Here is a 19,391-nt window from a genome sequence, read left to right as displayed (position 1 = left end):
CAAGGTAGAACATTTAGAAGCATATCTATCCAGAATAGACAGCTATATGAGAATATTATGGATATATACACTGAAGTGCCAAAGAAACTGATATAGGCTTGCGAATTCAAGTGCAGAGATATGTAAACAGGCAGAATACGGCACTGCGGTCGGCAACATCTATATAAGACAACAAGTGTCTCGCGCAGTTGTTAGATCGCTTGCTGCTGCTACAATGGAAGGTTATCAAGATTTAAGTGACTTTGAATGTGGTGTTATAGTCGGCGCATGGGACACGACATCTCCGATGCAGCGATCAAGTGGGGATTTTTCCGTACGACCATTTCAAGAGTGTGCCGTGAATATCAGGAATCAGGTAAAAGATCAAATCTCCGACAACGCTGCGGCCGGAAAAAGATCCTGAAAGAACAGGACCAACGACGACTGAGGGTAAAAGTTCAACGTGACCGAAGTGCAACCCTACCGCAACTGCTGCAGATTTCAGTGCTGGGCCATCAAAATGTGTCAGGGTGCTAACCATTCAACGAAACATTATCGATATGGACTTTTGGAGCCGAAGGCCCACTCGTGTAACCTTGATGACTGTACGACACAACGTTTTATGCCTCGCATGGGCCCGTCAACACCGACGTTCGACTGTTGAAGGCTAGAAACACGTTGCCTGGTAGGACAAGTCTCGTTTCAAATTGTGTCGAATGGATGGTCGTGTACTGGTATGGAGACAACCTCATGAACCCATGGATCCTGCATGTCAGCAGGGGACTGTTTAATTAAGCTGGTGGAGGATCTGTAACGGTGGGGGGCGTGTGCAGTTGGAGTGACATGGAACTCCTGATGCGTCTAGGTACGACTCTGCAACATGACACGTATGTAAGCTTCCGGTCTGATCACGTGCATCCACTCATGTCCATTGTGCATTCCGACGGACTTGGGCAATTCCAGCAGGACAATGCGACACCCTACACATCCAGAATTGCTATAGAGAGGCTCCAGGAACACTCTTCTGAGTTTAAACACTTCCGCTGGCCATCAAACTCCCCAGATAGGAACGTTATTGAGCATATCTGGGATGTCGTGCTGTTCAGAAGAGATCTCCACCCCCTCGTACTCTTACGGAGTCATGGACAGCCGTGCAGGATTAGTGGTGTCGATTCCCTCCAGACATTAGTCGAGTCCATGCCACGTCGTGTTGCGGCACTTTTGCGCGCTAGCGGGGAACCTACACGATATTGGGCAGGTGTACCACTTTCTTTGGCTCTGTAATGTAGAAGACGTCCGCCCCCGGCAGCTGAGTGGTGAAAAAATGAAAAACAAAAGTGGTCAGCGCCACGGAATGTCAATCCTAAGGTCCTGGGTTCGATTTCCGGCTGGGTCGGAGATTTTCTCCGCTCAGGGACTGGGTGTTGTGTTGTCCTAATCATCATCATTTCACCCCACGCGAAAGTCGCCACAATGGCGTCGAATTGAAAGACTTGCACCCGGCTGAAATACAAGTACGAAACAGCGAAGACAGAAGTGCAGTTAAAGTTCGGGCGCGATCTTACTTGATCAAAACGGATCTAAAACGAACCAGAGGAAAACACCACATTTTTAACAATACAAATTTTGTTTATTTTGCATGAAAGTATGCGCCATTAGCAGCTTTCCTACATAACTTACGGCACAGAATCAAATCACCGCAGAAATGTGCACCCAGTGATAGTAATCACTTTGTGACAGTTTTTCTCTCTTCGCCAGTGTGACTGAAGCAAAGGTGTGCTGGAGTTTACGCTATGCGCCGCAGCAACCGTTTATTTTCACTCACTTTTTACTTTCAACGCCATCTCGTTGCTAAAACCATCGTGAACATTTTCACGTGCGAACCTACGCCTTCGCACTAATCCACAATCTGTTATTCTGACGTTTGCCACAGATTATTTTAATTTCATTGCAAGTTCTAGTTCAGGTAACAACAACATATGATTCGTCACTTATAATAAATACCGCTTAACGAAATAAAAATCGCCGATTACGGCAATGTCCTACTGCTTTTATCGTCGTGTGGAGCGTACGCTGGGAAATACTGTGCATCTAGACAAAGAACATAGATTTACAACAAAGCGATTCCTCTTGTTAAAGAAGATAAAAACATGGATTTCGCTGTAGAAGCGCGCATTTATGTTCGAATTCCCCAAATATAATAGCACATTCAACTGAGGAGAGAGTAAACATTCAAAACATTAACAAAACACGGAACTGTAACCAAATAAAATTCATCACTAAAACAAGCGGCTATATGACGCAGTGCAATCGACGAGTTATTTATGTAGTATAGGAAGTTGGCAATAACGACACTGCAGAGTTGAAAGTGCGAGCACATGGAAAGCAAAGATAGCAAGAGATTTTACAAGCGCGACATTGCGGCTGCATGGCAGTGCAGAAAACTGGCAATATCTGTCTGGTTGAGCAAGAAACCAGGGACTCACAGCGGCACAGGTAATATTCTTTAGCCTGAAGCGACTACTACCGAACGTTTCAAACGCGAGGCTCGCAGAGTCACGATTCGCGCTTCTTGGAAGTCGCTTCTTTTGTGGGGACGTCATTTGCAGCCACAGCAAGTGCTGGTCACCGGTCTCAGAAAAGTCGGGAGACAAGGTCAGAAGAAAGGGCTACATAATAATCGCGCTTCTGTCTGACAATCTCTCTGCTGCTTAGAACAAGACGAATAGCTATCATTAGGATAACTTTAAACAACGCGATGGTGCTTTGTTGGTTAACTTCACATTGTGGCACATATTATTAATTCGTAGTCTGAAAGTGTAGATCTTATTTGTTAAGGATATGGAACATTTTAGGCTGTTTCGAATAATCAGAATAGCTCGTGTTAAGTTTTGTGAAGAATGCACACGTCGTTATACGATTTTTGAGTGGCTCAGAAAGCATCGAAAAAATTTGGAAAGTCACTGATGGCTGAAGGTTAATAGACTATAAAATGAGGCGGTTCGATAATAATGTGAATAGTTTTCATGGAACAGTTTTAGTCGAAAGAAAGTGCACCGGCCTTTTGGATGCGTAAATACTTATCTAACTTTTGAAAATAAAGGAGAATAATGTAATACTGTTTCAGGTTATGCTATTTACCGTACATATGGAAACCCCTCTTATCAGGTGCTTTTTATATTATACTTTGTATAAATATTAATTTCATTGTGCGAAGATTAAAATGAAATTATTAAGGAGAAGCATAGAAACTGATCAGTTGAGCAGCACACTAGCACTCTTACACTATAAGGAAATGAAATATCGAGCTAGTGTATTGTCTACGTGTAATTCAGCTTTTAACGTCAATCGTACCGCAAGCGACAAGGCCGGCTGAGACTGGTAAGCATCGTAACGATCCAATTCCAAGGCCGGCTATGTGCAAATAGAACACATTTTCTTTTAATACCTACTGTTTGCTGCTAGTGGTAAAGAATTAGTTACGACGATAAAAAGAAATGTGCTACTATTTCCACAAAAAGCACAGTTGTCTTTTTAATGCTCACAAGACAGGACCAATGATGCAACTCGTCCGCTGGATTCGTAATTAACATGTGGCACGTTGCACAAATGCTAGTCTTTCCGGACAGGTTTACTGATACAGCTATTGCGACAGCGCGTTTAAACATTTATAGGGCGCCCTGTTGACGAATGGCGATTGACCAGTGTGTAATTAGGCGGGTAAGCACACTCAATTACTCAAGCAGGCGCCAATCACGCGCCGCTGTCCGCTGCGCCATCTGGAAACGGACGCGCAAACAAACAGTACACTACGACGCCGCCAGATAGCTCTGTACTCCGCATCCACGAACGCATCGGTGTGTGGCGCCTAGATCGAATTACTGGAGACGTAAGATTTTAAAGAAACTACCATTACAGTTGAAATCTGGAATTACTGTGAAAATTAGCTGGTAAAATTTAATCGCCATTTTCCTCCTTGACGTTCCTAGTTTAGGTTGTCACATCGTGATTTACTGTACGGACAAATAACATTCTCTTATGCTCTTTCGTTGTTATAATAAGTTAGATAGTTATGACTGATATTTATACGTTTCAATCATGAGGGTTAAAGCCTTTGTAATAAGAGGAAGTAAGGATGAAACATTTACTCAGAAGTCGTCAAAAGCTATTTCGGATTTAATAATCTATTTTAGCTAGACGCTAAGGGCTCTTTTATCATCATTTGATGGTGTGTATGTGTGTGTGTGTGTGTGTGTGTGTGTGTGTGTGTGTGTGTGTAATAAACTCAAGAAGAATGTAATAAATACCATTCCCATTTCTTAGTCACTGTTAGCCAATAGCCAAAAATGGTGCTTCAACTTCACAAGAGAAATTATATTGTATTGCTACTCGTACGTAATGTGTAGCATGTAGATGTAATGAAACTACTAATCAATGTAAGAGCTGCGGGTGGAGTCTGAAATTAGCACTCGTTTTAGAATTAAATATTTCAGACGTGCAACAAATACCTGTACTGCGTGTCTGTTGTTCAACCAAGGACGTAAATACCGGCCGCGGAAGCCTTCAACGGGTGACCAAATACTATACAGTTCGCCCACAGCTTCAATGTTCTGCCGGTTCAGAACTAGGATACTGAGAAACAAAGAAAAAAATCTGCGGTTCCCTTGCAACAGGATGTCGTTTAAGGTGATGCTGCGTGAAGAGAGATAAAGAACAATAGCCTACGGTTGTGATATGAAGTTTTGCAATATCGTAGATGGAATCATAGTAATCTTCCTTCACAGAGACCTAGTAAACATTAAAACTAGATCTTTCTTAATATTAGTTTAACGGACAACAATGAGAACGATCTTTCTATTTAGTAGAATGATTAACAGTGTCTCAGCTCGTGACTTCCATACTTGCTTGCATGACAGGAAGCGAAACATAAAGAGGCGATTATAAACGGATAGAAGAAGAGGTGAGGATGAATACAAACCTTTGAAATAATCAACACTGCTTATTTGTTGAACCGAAGAGTTATCCAAATGACGAGTATTCGAAAGAACTTTAACCTGAAAGGAGAACTACCCTTAAAAATTAATACACTATGTGATCAAAATTATCCGGGCACCCCCAAAAAACATACTTTTTTCATATTACGGTGCATTGTGCTGCCAACTGCTGCCAGGTGCTCCGTATCAGCGACCTCAGTAGTCAAGTGAGAGAGCAGAATGAGGCCCTCCGCGGAACTCACGGACTTCGAACGTGGTCAGGTGATTGGGTGTCATTTGTGTCATACGTCTGTACACGAGATTTCCACACTCCCAACATCCCTGGGTCCACTGTTTCCTATCTGATAGTGAGGTGGAAACGTGAAGAGACACGTAAAGCACAAAAGCGTACAGGCCGACCTCGTGTTGACTGACAGAGACCGCCGACAGCTGAAGAGGATCGTAATGTGTAATAGGCAAACATCTATCCAGAATATCACACAGTAATTCCAAACTGCATCAGGATCCACTGCAAGTACTATGACAGGCGGGAGGTGAGAAAACTTGGATTTCGTGGTCGAGCGGCTGCTCATGAGCCACACATCACGCCGGTAAATACCAAACGACGTTTTGCTTTGTGTAAGGAGCGTAAATATTGGACCATTGAGCAAAACGCTGTGTGGAATGACTTTGTGTGGAGTGACAAATCACGGTACACGGTATGGCGGTCCGATGGCAGAGTGTGGGTATAGCGAATGGCCGGTGAACATCAGTTGCCAGGTGACTTCGTGGCAGGCCTCGCCGACCGACATCGATACCTCTCCTCAGTGCAGCACTCCGTGAAGAACGGGCTGCCATTCCCTAAGAAACCTTCCAGCACCTGACTGAACGTATGCCTACGAGAGTGGAAGCTGTCATCAAGGCTAAGGGTGGGCCAACACCATACTGAATTCCAGCATTACCGATGGAGGGCGCCACGAATTTTTGTCGTTTTCAGGCAGGTGTCCGGATACTTTTGATCACATAGAGTATAGTCCATTATTGTTAAATGTTAAATTTCGAATAAAACATAGTTCTTCGCAATGCAGTCATGTTAGTGTCCAGCTTTAAAAGTAAAAGAATTTGTTGGCGTACTACATTCATATCTGACTTTATTTACGGTACGTCTACGCCAAGTTAGCGTTTTTAGCACCGTTAGGGGCAGTTCTGCTGCGTACAGTTTTAAAGCCTGAAAATTTTTTCCCAATCAAGGTTGCTTTCAGTATTGATTCTGATATTAAGATTTGCGCAGCAGGTCAAACAATTCAGGGAAGTTTTCAGTTGCTCAAGAACCCAGAGGGAGAGTAGCAGACGCTGTACACAAACCGGACCCAGAGAATGGTAGGTAACCAAGCACCATTGTAGACACGTTACCGGTTTTCCGGTAAAGCCAGCACTTAACATATTCTCTTTTTCAGATTGTCATAAAATTTACTTTCTGAAATTTAGTCCAAATCAAGTACGTTCTGCACTAAAGGATAAGATTGCAACGGTCGGATAAAGTGATGGGGGAAGTGTCACGTGCTACAGTGATATAAATGCATTAAGACGGCAGCTGATTTGTTCCCTGCTCCTAAGAACTGAAAATTTCTGATCATATTTGAATTTCATGTCATATGCGTGTTAGCGGGACGAAGTGGAGCGCAGCGTGTATGCTCATAGTGGACTGGACAGCGTAGTACTCACACTAAGCGTCATACTACCTACCAGTATGCCAGAACAAAAAATTTGTTCACCGGCAAAACAAGGCTGATTCTCTTTTATCAGATTACAGAATAACGTTACTAGAAACAACTCTCATTGCAGAACGAAAAATTTTAAAAAGACGCCACAGGAAATTTGAAGCTCACCGAACGTTTGGTTAATAAATCTACTGTAGATATCTTGTCTCTCTCTTCCCATTGATATAAAAAGCAATATCAAAAACTAGGCCATTTCTTCTTATAGGGAAATTAGGTGTGTTACCGGTACAACAAAAGTATGCCTGTGAGACTCCAAAATGTAGCACATATTATACGCTAACTGTGTAACACTACGTATCTACAAATTCGGAGTTACTGGTCAAATTCAAACTGCTTCAAATAAGTTAGTCGCATTTAAAGCTACTTATTATTCCTATGTATAGACGATTATTATTTCATCATAAAAACAGAAATAAAACTAACTTGAGAGCAAGGACACATTCTACGAGTGCCTAGATACATTCTAACCACGTCAGCACAACTTTTTTTCACAGGAGCCATTAGAAGCTGAAAAACTGACGTGTCAGAATACTTGTTGTACGCCAAAAGTGAACGATGCTTTACAGTTTTACATCGCTGACACAGTCTACTCTGTTTTTTAGTTTTTGTGTTTCACATGGAAAATAAAGTCCACAGCATCTCCTCGAAAAATCAGTGCCGTTAAGTTCTTGTTATCATCATGTTTCATCTGCTGAAGATATTCCAAAGCCACACTCACTAGCCGAGCAAATATGACGTTAATTTTGTTTAATTACTTGTATATGAGCGTCTCTTCATGTGACGAAATGGAGAGGAGGATAAATGAGTCAATCCAATGATGACGACACTGCAATGAGAAGTATCTAGTAGAAATGTTAATGTTACTCTGTTTCATCTTTATACTCTTCGAAAGAGATGTCCCACTGCTCTGGTAGTCTTTCACATAGTTAATAAACAGACCAACATGAAAACACAGAAGAATGAAGGAATAACAATAACGTCGTCATAAACCCGACAGTTCGTTGGGACTGATCATACTGGAGGTAGTCCACTCTTGCGTCAGTTAAAGGGGAAGCTAGGGTTTACCGTGGGCTCCATAGCACAACTTAGAATTTCTCTCATTATGAAAATAACGCTAGAGGAGAACGAAGCATTGTTGGTCAGATGGGGGAACAAACCTAGGACATACGGATTTGCAGACTGCCACCTACACACCGAATCAACAAGCATCGCTGGGGGGAGATACTTTCGGTTTGATTCCGTAATTGCAATTTTAGTACGTTATCCATTATTCAGAAAGTAAGTTGAATTGATAGGGTATATGGTTTGCTAGCAGATGCAATTATTATTTTCATAAAGTATGGTTAGTGGATTATTACAAATTACAAATACGTTGTGAAATACTTGATTAAAAAACTTCAGAGTAGACAACATTTCTTCTGGCGCAAAACTACCCAGCCTGTGTTCACTTCTGGCTGCACCTTATATATCATACGCGTGTCCGTCAAATGACTGAATGTTCATGCTAAACTAATTAAAATGTATAGTACCTATAATCCTCAAGTAGACAAACACTTTCGTGAAAGTTTCTCGCAGAGAGTGATCAGCCGCCATCGCGCGCTACCACAAACTCCCGTTTATATATGCCCATTACGTCCAATTGGTGGGACAACTCTGATCTATGGAAGTGGGATGGCTGAACCCTGACTTGAACGCTGTGTGTTAACTGGAGCCCAGTGCCGCCGGGAGTGACATGGGTCAAAGAATTGGGCTTATTGCGAAATGTATATTTTTGGTATTTCCTTAACTGAAGCAGTTTTAACTAACCCCTTAACGCGCGCGATAGTCCCATAGTATGGTCTTGCGTGGTACAGGAACTAGATGTGACGAAATGGAGAACATATTTCCTATCCTTCGCTTACAGTTAGGCTGAGTTAGAAGTACATATTTCTGCTGAATATTGTGCTTAACTTATATATTATTTCTTTCCACATGAAATATAGAATTAATTTTGCGTAACAAAGGCAAGTACATGTACTACGTCTCCCATCTGAAAAGAAACATCCCGCTATCTTCAAAAACAAAAATTCTTTTTCATATTGTGTGGAGGTTAGCTGAGTCAATAATTTTTATGCATTATTACTGGTATTCAGTTTTAATTCATAAACATGTCATTACACTACCGTATTATGTACTGTAGCTGTAAATTTATTATTTCATTTCGTTATCAATCGAGAGCCCAGAAATAGAAGAAAAATTAAGCTCTATGTGACCTGAATTGATTATTTCAATGAAGGTATGTTTATATACAGGGCTGCTATCAATGGTTAATTCGTTTTCCAACATATTACATGAAGAAATGGGAGACGCATGAATAGGACTGTAAACTCACCGAGTTTGCATTGTGCCCACAAATTGGGGTTACGAGTGCAGTACCTTGGCAAAATGGCGACAAAGCAAGAAAACAGGTTTTGCTTGTTGGAATATACGTTTTGTTTATCTGTTACAACAGGAATTGTGGAAAAGAACGGCCAGGTAAAGAAAGTATTGTGTTTTGGTACGGAAAATTTAGGGACACCGACTCTCTCTGTAAACCAACAAGTACCGGTCGACCGAGTGTGCCAGATGCAACCGTGGAGAAGATGAGGAGAAAGTTTCGTACGCAGTCCAAAAAATCAATGGTCCGCACAAGTCACGAATTTGGAATACCGCATCAACCTGTGTGGAAGACTGCAACGGCGGTTACATCAACAAACCCTATCCTCTGCAGCTCGTGCAACAATTAGAACCGGAAGATTATTGCCGGCGGTTTCAATTTTTCATCACGGTACGGGAAGCACCTGAGGATAAAAATTTCGCGTCCAAGCTGATATTCAGGGACGAAGCAACCTTCCGTTTATCTCGACAGGTTATTAGCCACAATATGAGAGAATGGGGCACTGAACATCCTCATGGAATTGTGGCGCACGAACGAGGTTTTCCAAAGGTTAATGTTTACTATACAGTGTCACAGATGAATCTGTGAGACGATTGTGACGGGTACCCCTACCTTGATATGTTACAGTTGCTGTTATTTCCGCAAGTGACTGGTGATTACGAGAATTTCATCTTCCAGCAAGACGGGGCATTCCCTAGCTGGATCGGTGATGTTCGGTTACCCTGCCTCCCCCGGCCAACTTTTTCGTTTTTCTTTTGGGAGTACGTTAAGAATTGTGTTTACGACACCCATTGTCAAGAACATTGGAACAGCTCACAGAACGCACCAGCGCTACTGTGATGACCACTGACTGTATGTTGCTACATAATGTATGGAACGAACGATAGAACATCTGTAGAATGAAAAATGCAAACTTGGTGAGTTCACGGTTCTGTTACTATGTCAGTCGTATTCGTACATGTAATCGAGCTTTGAAAACGAATGACTCATTTATGGAAGCCCTGTATTATATCACTCGAAAGACATCGTCGTCAGAAAATTAAGATATAAAAGAAGAGCAGAGCTGATACAGTAATTCGCTGTGTTACGTGTTATAACTCTGTGTGGATAGCTTAAAAATTTTGTACAGTGGTGAGGACACGCTTTCCTTGTTCTTGGAGTCTGAGGGTTACGGTAAAGAGGCAGGCGCTACGCCTCAGTGCGCAGAGCCACTCACCTGCGCGGAAGATCTCGCCGCAGCCATCGCACCTGGAGGCGAACTGGGAGTCATAGCAGTTGCCGCAGTAGATCTTCTCGCCCTTGGAGCCGAACTGCTTGTCCACGAGGGACACGCGGCACTTGTTGCACAGGAAGCATGCCTCGTGCCAGTGCTTCTCCTTGTAAGAAAGATCCTGCGGGCACAGGCAAAAGCGCCATGTACTAAATGCTACTAAGTGCTAAAAGATATTAAAATAAATATTTATCAGTATTCAGCAAAGTTTGGTTCAAATGTCTCTGAGCACTATGGGACTTAACTTCTGAGGTCATCAGTGCCATAGAACTTAGAACTACTTAAACCAAACTAATCTAAGGACATCACACACATCCGTGCCCGAGCCAGGATTCGAACCTGCGACCGTAACAGACGCGCAGTTCCGGACTGAAGCGCCTACAACCGCTCGGCCACCGCGGCCGGCTTTGACATCGAGAAAGGATATTTATACGACACTTCCAGGAACGAATGCGAGTGTGTTCTCTCATTCGTGAAACCCGACTAAAGGTAAGATTATAAAACTGTAATTAATATACAGCATGAACCCGAATTCCATCAACAAAATTTCGAAGGTTGTATAAGGATAGTTTCACAGTATATTTGTATAAGGGACCCATCGTCTCCCGTGGCTCGTTTCAGAGTAGTGATGTAATTATGATTTATTTGATTTGTTACCTATATTACTTTTATTTCTATGAATATACCTTCACAATATCGACAAAAACTGTAATACGCAATCACCAAAACGTACAACACAAAACACAGCGTAATTCAACAAGCTACAGATGAGAGAGTACTGTAGTGTGATGTGACTGCTGCCGCTGCGGCAATACTCGTTTCTTACCTAGCCTCGATGTGCCGCTTTTTCTTAGGAATCGGAGAAACCGCACGCGAAGTACATATTGATTAACTATTCATCCACCTATAGGAGGAGGAGGAGGTTAGTGTTTAACGTCCCGTCGACAACGAGGTCATTAGAGACGGAGTGCAGGCTCGGGTGAGGGAAGGATGAGGAAGGAAATCGGCCGTGCCCTTTCAAAGGAACCATCCCGGCATTTGCCTGAAACGATTTAAGGAAATCACGGAAAACCTAAATCAGGATGGCTGGAGACGGGATTGAACCGTCGTCCTCCCGAATGCGAGTCCAGTGTGCTAACCACTGCGCCACCTCGCTCGGTATATCCACCTGTAAATCTACCCATACCATTGTATGCCACTGTTAACGTACAACTAACACCGCCGGAAAAAGAAACTCTAAACAGAACCGGGCAGTACTGAATCCATGCTCGATGGCAAAGATTATAGCATTAATGTTGTCAGTAACGTGTACCGTGAGTGAAGGAAGTAAGTCCGGAAACAAACAGGATCCATGGCGCATACCGTCGTCATTTACACTGTTTTCAGTAGAATATAGATACAAAGAAAAACGGGGGAAAGAAATGAAACGAAATGCAGCTAGTCTGTAACTGGCCACCAGACACCACGACTCCCTTATAGAAAGATATTCACAGTAAATATAGCTGAATGCCGTCCAAAATTTTGTTGTTGTTCGGATTAATCCTGTGCGGCCTTTTTCGACAAGCTTGGATGCTAAATACGAACTGACGAAAGAAGAAAATTTAATACTGAGGTTGCTGCAGTCTGTCGAAAACGGCAAACATGGCAAGCGATACAGGATTAAATGACCAAATCCTTCATCACTAACATATCGGACTACGGTTACATAGTTTTAAGCTTCAGCCTCCCGCAATTTATTAAACATTTATGCTCCGGGTTGAACACTGGTGACCTGATAAATCGCGTAGATTGCTTTGGCTGTCTCCCACATCCTTCACCGCAAATGTCGAATCGATTTCCTTGTATGCTTCAGAAATACAATAAACTGAAAGTGAAGAGACGACATAACACGTATGTGAATCGAGTTAGTGCAATGGTAAGACACAGGACAAGCATTGGGAGACCTGAGTTCAAATTCCAATCCAACAGTTTAGGTTTCCCATGGTGCCCGTCATTCTTTACAGTGAATGCCAGGATCGTTGATTTGAAAAGGATACGTCAATTTCCTCATTTTTCCTTCCCCAATCTGAGCTTCTGCACCCCTTGTCGTCTAAAATTCTCATAATGAAATCATCAAATTTCCACGATTCCCATAGTAAATGTGTAGCCCCCTCCTCCTCTCTCTCTCTCTCTCTCTCTCTCTCTCTCTCTCTCTCTCTCTCTCTGTGTGTGTGTGTGTGTGTGTGTGTGTGTGTGTGTGTGTGTGTGTGTGTGTGTGAGCGTAAAAAACCAATAGCCCTGCCGTTAGATGAGGCATTGCTCATACTCTGTTTCCAGTGACAGTATGCATTAAAGTTAGTCGTCTTCTGGCTTCCGACACAAGTAGTAAAACTAGTTCTTTTTCTCTAGTGAGCAAATATACTATGTAGTGTGCATTGTGTGCCATGCACGGAGATATTCACTATAAAACGTAAAGTACCTGCGTGCGCACAGGACATTGCATGCAACTGCTAAACAGCAACGAACGAGATTACATGATGTTATTTGTACTTTTAACTAAATTCTTTCTTGCTGACGTCTTAAGCTATAAATACACGAATAATTAGCACTTTATATTGTTGCATTTTTGTGTTCAAATGGTTCAAATGGCTCTGAGCACTATGGGACTTAACATCTGAAGTCATAAGTCCCCTAGAACTTTGAACTACTTAAACCTAACTAACCTGAGGACGTCACACACATCCATGCCCGAGACAGGATTCGAACCTGCGACCGTAGCAGTCACGCGGTTCCAGACTGAAGCGCCTAGAACAGAACGGCCACACCGGCCGGCCTTTTTGTGTTCAGCAAAATCCGTAGTGTTATACAAATTGCGTCAGAAAAATGTATACACTCTTTGTCAGGCTCTATCGAGATATCGATATTGTCGTTCGAGTTAAGAGTGTGTTGTAGTATGGTCTTTGGCTCAACAGATGTTAGTACTTTCATCTCGGTTTTAAGAAGACAAGATGGCTGGAGCAGACTTCACATTAGAGCAACGAAAATGTATTGCGAAGTGGTTTTTCAAGTTTGATAATGCTGTTGAAGTGCAACGTCGGTGGAGGCTGGAGTTTGAAACAGAACCGCCAACCCCGCTTAACAATTAAAAGCATCGTTGACTAGTCTGAATTGCAAGGAACGATTTGCGATATTCACAAAGGAAGATCAGGAAGACAGCGTACAGCTGCAAGTCTTGCTTCGTTGGCTCTCGTGTTGGAAACGTTTGTTAATTCTCCACAGAAGTCTGTTACGCAATGTGCACGTAAAGTGGGAGTTAGCAGTACAAGTGCACGAAGAATTTTGAAAGGTGCAAAGTGGTAAGTTTACTTTCCTCGATTACTGCACGCGATTAATAATGACGATCCTGATCGCCGAAAGCAATTTTGCAAATGGTATCAGCAAACGGTTACTGGTGACGAACAAGTTGTGACCAAGGTAGTGTGGAGTGACGAGACACAATTTAAACTTAATGGAACCGTGAATCGGCATAACAGTGTGTAAAGGGCACCGGAAAATCCGCATGTTTATGCGGATAAAGCGGTCAATCCACCAGGGGTTCATGTGTGGTGTGCACTTTCATCTAGGGGCTACTGTCACTAGAGAAGTGTGCCTGGAAATGTTACACACATCAATTTTGCCAGTTGTACGTACGTTTCATGGAGCTGATGAAGAGGTATCCTACTAACAGGATGGGGCGCCATCATACAACCACCTAGCTGTATGAACTTTCCTGGATGACAAATTTCCGGGGCATTGGATTGGACGAAGAGGTAACATTGAGTTCCCTGCACGGTCGCCTAATCTAACATCCATGGACTTTTACTCGTGGGGAACCGTGAAAGGTAAGTTCTATCGACGTAAGCCACGCATCTTACATCACAAAATAATTGGGGTGAGAAACACACTCAGAGACCCACCGGGAAGAGAGAGAGAGAGAGAGAGAGGTGCGGGAGTAGGGGAAGAGGGGCTTGGGTATGTTGGTTTCGTTCTCGTGCTTCGAAAACCCACGATAACGCATCACAGCTGGATATATACTTAGATAAGTGTGACATTAGGCGACGTCCATGATAACATCATGTCGACTACAAAGGACGACCCAACAACAAATCTAAGAAGCCACTACTTTCACGCTTGCGAATCCGGCACCCCATCGCATGACCTGTTTTCATTGCCTTCCTACAGAGCGCCCTGCAGACTGCTGGAGCTAAAGACTGTTGCTTCGATCACACACTCTCATGTTTAGGCATAGAAATTAACGCCTTGTTGCACTCTTCCAGTAGCAGTCGGCATGAAAAGCTGGTGCTTTCTCGAAATATCGCCACTTATAGAGAGGCCAGTGTCTGACATCTGCAGCTAGACTTGTCGCCTTTATTGATTACTACAGTAAGACCATAGATAACTACTACACTGTCAGACACGACTTCAGAAACATGGTGAGTGTGTGTGTGTGTGTGTGTGTGTGTGTGTGTGTGTGTGAGAGAGAGAGAGAGAGAGAGAGAGAGAGAGAGAGAGAGAGAGAGAGAGAGATACTGGTGACGCGAAATTCTGCATCTGAAACTAAAACAATAACCCAATGTTGAGAGATGAACGCGTCGCATTGACACACACACACACACACACACACACACACATACATACACAGTCAACATGTGTCAAGCTGCGTTGGCGCTGTAGTCCAATTATTTTGGTGCATTTTCGTATTTAGCGAGTCCCGGTGGGTGAGCTGGCCAGAGCGAACGAACGAGCCCAGGTGACGCTGTCATTGCGGCGACAGCAGCAATATTGCTGTCGCGGTGCGCCGAACACGGTGGTGGAGCGGTTCCGAAACAAGCACCAGCAGAGTTAAATTCGAATCTACAAGCGACAGACACGCCGTGTCGCATTCGCTGTTTAATGCGTCAGCAGCTTTGTCGACAGTATTCTGCCCCCTGTTTGAAGGAAGGAAAAAAAAATAATCGCCTGAGCTGAAAAAGTGTTGATAACGTTTCAAACAGTGTTGTGCGAATACTGCATCACATCTTTGAAAGAACGCTGTATTGGAACGTACTTCAAGTTCACATCTAGCGAAGTATGTGGCCGATATAGTACGATTTGAAAACAAAATATAGCTCTTTATCCTGAATGAAGGAATAGCAACATTACCAGAGGTAACATCTATCTTAGGGAAGTGATAGTGATGTCCATGACACTTTGTTTAAGACTTACAGAAGAAATTCATGCAGGTTGCTCCATTTTTACGACAGTGTTACGTGACGAAGCTTGAGCTAATATTGTGTGATGTCGACGAGATTTTAGCCAATTACAGAAGATTATAAGCTGGTTCGTCGTGTAGGAAAATGTGTGTGACATGCTGTATGATTAGGACCTACATCCAGTCCATTTGCTTTCTTATTCGATGAAAATTTGGTAGCTTCTTATTACAAGAGAAATGAAATCCAGTGGAATTAGTCATGTCATCTAACTGCTTGGCAGTAATAAATCGCAACTTCATGAAATGGGTATGCCACGTGACAAGATTCAGCTCATTGCTACGGTTATGGGAGACTAACATACAACAGAAGCATTGGCCGGCCGCAGTGGCCGAGCGGTTCTAGGCGCTTCAGTCCGGAACCGCGCGACTGCTATGGTCGCAGGTTCGAATCCTGCCTCGGGCATGGATGTGTGTGATGTCCTTAGGTTAGTTAGGTTTAAGTAGTTTTAAGTTCTAGGGGACATGACCTCAGATGTTAAGTCCCATAGCGCTCAGAGCCATTTGAACCATTTTTGAACAGAACCATTGCTCGGCCTACCCCAGAATATTGTTGATTTATGACAGAGAGCGACAACAGATTGGACTACAAGATGATATCGAGTGGATACAAAGGCACAATGGTTAAACAACGAGGTATGCAGAGGGTAGTCACTGCTTCCTTGTCTTATTAGATCGCAGCCTCAAAAAAATTGTAACTAAATTGCGAATGAAGATTTTAATTTAGTTCCTTCTATAAACAACTACTGTATTTTAATCCACATATTATTTCATACCCGTCTCTTGTTCCCTTAGAAAGGAGTACGAAGACATTTGCCAAAATACTGCAGCAGTAATCCCCAAGCACAGGCAAAAGTAAAAGTACTGTAGGGCTGAGCTTGTTCCACATAAACGAAAGATGTTTGTGAAAAGAGCAGTTTCAACTTTCGGTGTAACTGAATAAATCGTGCTGAACTGCGCCAGGAACCGTGTTAAACGTGCGCTGTTAGATATCCAAGCACAAAGCAATGTGGAGCAAGTAACCAATGCAAAGCACTGGAGTATTTTGCTGAATAGGGCCTCAAATCACCGACCGCCCACTCAGATTTACGAGTAGATTAGTCGTTATTTCTCTGAATCGATTAAGGCGAAAGCTGCGATTGTTTCTTTGGAAACGGCACGGACGATTTTCTAAAGTCAAAATCGCTCCTGAGGAATTACTATCGAGTTTTAACGACCGCCGTAGATGGAGAAACATCACTAGTAGTTATGACAAGATAAAGATGACGGAGCATTCTGAAAGATGCAAATAGTCAACTATCTACGGAAGATGAGCGAAAAATAACTACCAATAGAAGACTAATGATGTGAGTATAACTGCGGGATCGGGCGGCCATTGTCGTGTTGTTCCGGGATACTCCAGAAGAAATGACTGCTGATTCATCCGGTAGGGATGCGGTGTGGGATTCTGACACAGCGCTACACTGACGTCAGAGCCACCCATACGATACCAGGCAAACTTTCCCATTGACAAGGCGGCCACATCGCACTCATAGAAATAAATAGTTTTATGCTACAAATACTTCCATAGGAGTGGATACAGTAACATAGTATGGAATAAATCAGTAGTATATTGTAATAATATAGCTTTTATAGTTATAGTGACAGAAGAGTCGAAGGACACGAAAGGGAGGCAATAGTTGAGAAGGGAGTGAGACCGGGTCGTAGTTAATCCTCCGTGTTAGTTCATCTGTACACCGAGCAAGCAGAAAAGGAAATCAAGAAGGAATTTGGAAAGGGAATTAAAGCTAACGGGAAGAAATAAAAACTTTGTGGGTTGCAGTTGACACTAATCCAGTCAGAGGGGCAGAGGACGTGGAAGAGCAGTTGTACGGATTGCACTAGATGAACCTCAACAAAAGTAAAACAAGGTTAATGAAATTTGGCCCAATTAAATCAGGTCATACTCAGGGAATAACATTAGAAAACGAGTCAAAATTAGTAAATGACTTCTATTATTCGAGCAGAAAAGTAGCAGATTGTGGTCGAATCAGAGACCGGAATGCAGACTAGCAATAGCAATAAAAGCTTTTCCGAAAGTGAGAAATTTGTTAATATCTAAGTTAAATTTAAGTGGTGGGAAGTCTTTTCTCAAAATACTTGTCTGGAGTATAGCCTTTCGCGGAAGCGAAGTGCGGATGATAAACAGTAAAGAAATCAAGGGAAGAGAAGTTTTTGAATTTGGTGCAACAGAAAAATGCCGAAATTACCCGAGAAAATCAGCTAACTAATGAAGAAGTGCTGGATCGAATTGAGTAAAGAAATTTATGGACACAACGTGACCAAAAGAAGCGAATAGTTGCAGGGACGACAGTAAGCAGGCTCAAGTGGATGGCGGTAGCACGCAACAGGCTTGCACAGGATAGAGTAGCTTGGAGAGTTCGTACTGAAGACTACTACAGCAATAACTTCGTACACTTAGGACGGTCTGGAAGCGAATTGCAAAAGTAATCTGCCGACCTCAGAGGGTAGAGTGAACACTGACGAAGTTTAGTGTTGTACGTAACGAAATAATAGTTTGAGTACAGGCAGCTATCCCGAGACACAGTTGTCTGCTTTCTGATCTCGGCTGACTGAGAAGTGTCCTTCGGCGTCGGCGCAGCCGCTTTGCTGCTGTTTCCGCCGCTATCGGCTGATCTCGCAGTTCTGCTGCTTCTGGACTGATCTCGCGATTGTGCGGCATTCGGCGCCGCGCAGAGGCGCGGCGTCGACTTGCTGACATTGGGCTGTCTGAAGTAACGCATTCGAATGCGTTTTGCAAATATTTCCTCTTTCAAATGTCTTTGCAAAAAAAAAACAAATTCCTGCAGTTTGTGTCCGTTACTGAAAGATACAAATGTCAGATCCTGCAGTAGTGTTAAGGGTTATCTTAACAGGTTCTCTCTACAACAGACGCTGATATCGTGAGACATTCCCAATACACATGGCGTCGCAGGAAGAATGATCAGTATCCAGGGATGTGACAGGAACGCTCATTTGAAGCAAAAAAACTTCATATAGACGCTGTCCTATTCCGCATGATTTCCGCGGTAGAACACATGCAATGTACGTTTGAGCGGCATTGTCAGTAATATGTTGATAAGTCCAGTCATTTTAGAAGAGCGAATGACGGGACAGAATTACTCCCTTATTTGGAAAATTCCTTTGTCCAGCTCCTTGATGGCGTTCCTTTGGCGATGCAGATTGCAACGCACTTCCGATAACAAGCGCCTCGACATTTTATTAGGCGTGTGAGAGGACATCTCAACCGCAATTACCTTAATCGCTGAAATGGTCATGGTAACACAATTAACTGGCCTCGAAGGCCGCCAGACCTTACGCCACGTGATTTTTGATTATGGGTTTGGATGAAGTCTGAAGAACTGCTTCATAGCATCAGGCACTCATACAAGCAACATCACATGTTCTCTCAAGATTAGTATTGCACGAATGTACTGAAGCTGACGATGAGATATTCCCATATTTACTGTGAACGGTCCAACTGCTGTGATGTGACGTATACGATGTTTACAGGTGAATGTGTTAAAAACACACATTTTTCAAATTGATACATCGTAAAACGCATGTTAACTCGTTGTTGTACATGTGTACACCAGACAATTTATTGAATAACATAGAAAATAAATAAAAATGTACATTAAATATGTTCTATCCCGGAAACCATTCG

At 42.9% G+C, this 19,391-nt stretch overlaps 1 protein-coding gene across 1 annotated transcript in view; it reads right to left on the bottom strand.

Annotated features, from left to right (window-relative positions):
- The window catches only part of LOC126419451 (uncharacterized), a 1,200,562-nt gene that overhangs the window by 113,001 nt on the left and 1,068,170 nt on the right, over positions 1 to 19,391 (bottom strand). The window contains exon 8 of the mRNA XM_050086638.1: positions 10,366 to 10,540. Coding sequence (XP_049942595.1) covers positions 10,366 to 10,540 — 175 coding nt within the window. The remainder of the gene's footprint in view (positions 1 to 10,365; positions 10,541 to 19,391) is intronic.

This window comes from Schistocerca serialis, chromosome 9 (assembly GCF_023864345.2).
Source record: "Schistocerca serialis cubense isolate TAMUIC-IGC-003099 chromosome 9, iqSchSeri2.2, whole genome shotgun sequence".
Classification (NCBI taxonomy): domain Eukaryota; kingdom Metazoa; phylum Arthropoda; class Insecta; order Orthoptera; family Acrididae; genus Schistocerca; species Schistocerca serialis.
The sequence above is the reverse complement of the archived record's forward strand: the minus strand, read 5'-3'. Positions and strand labels throughout refer to the sequence as shown.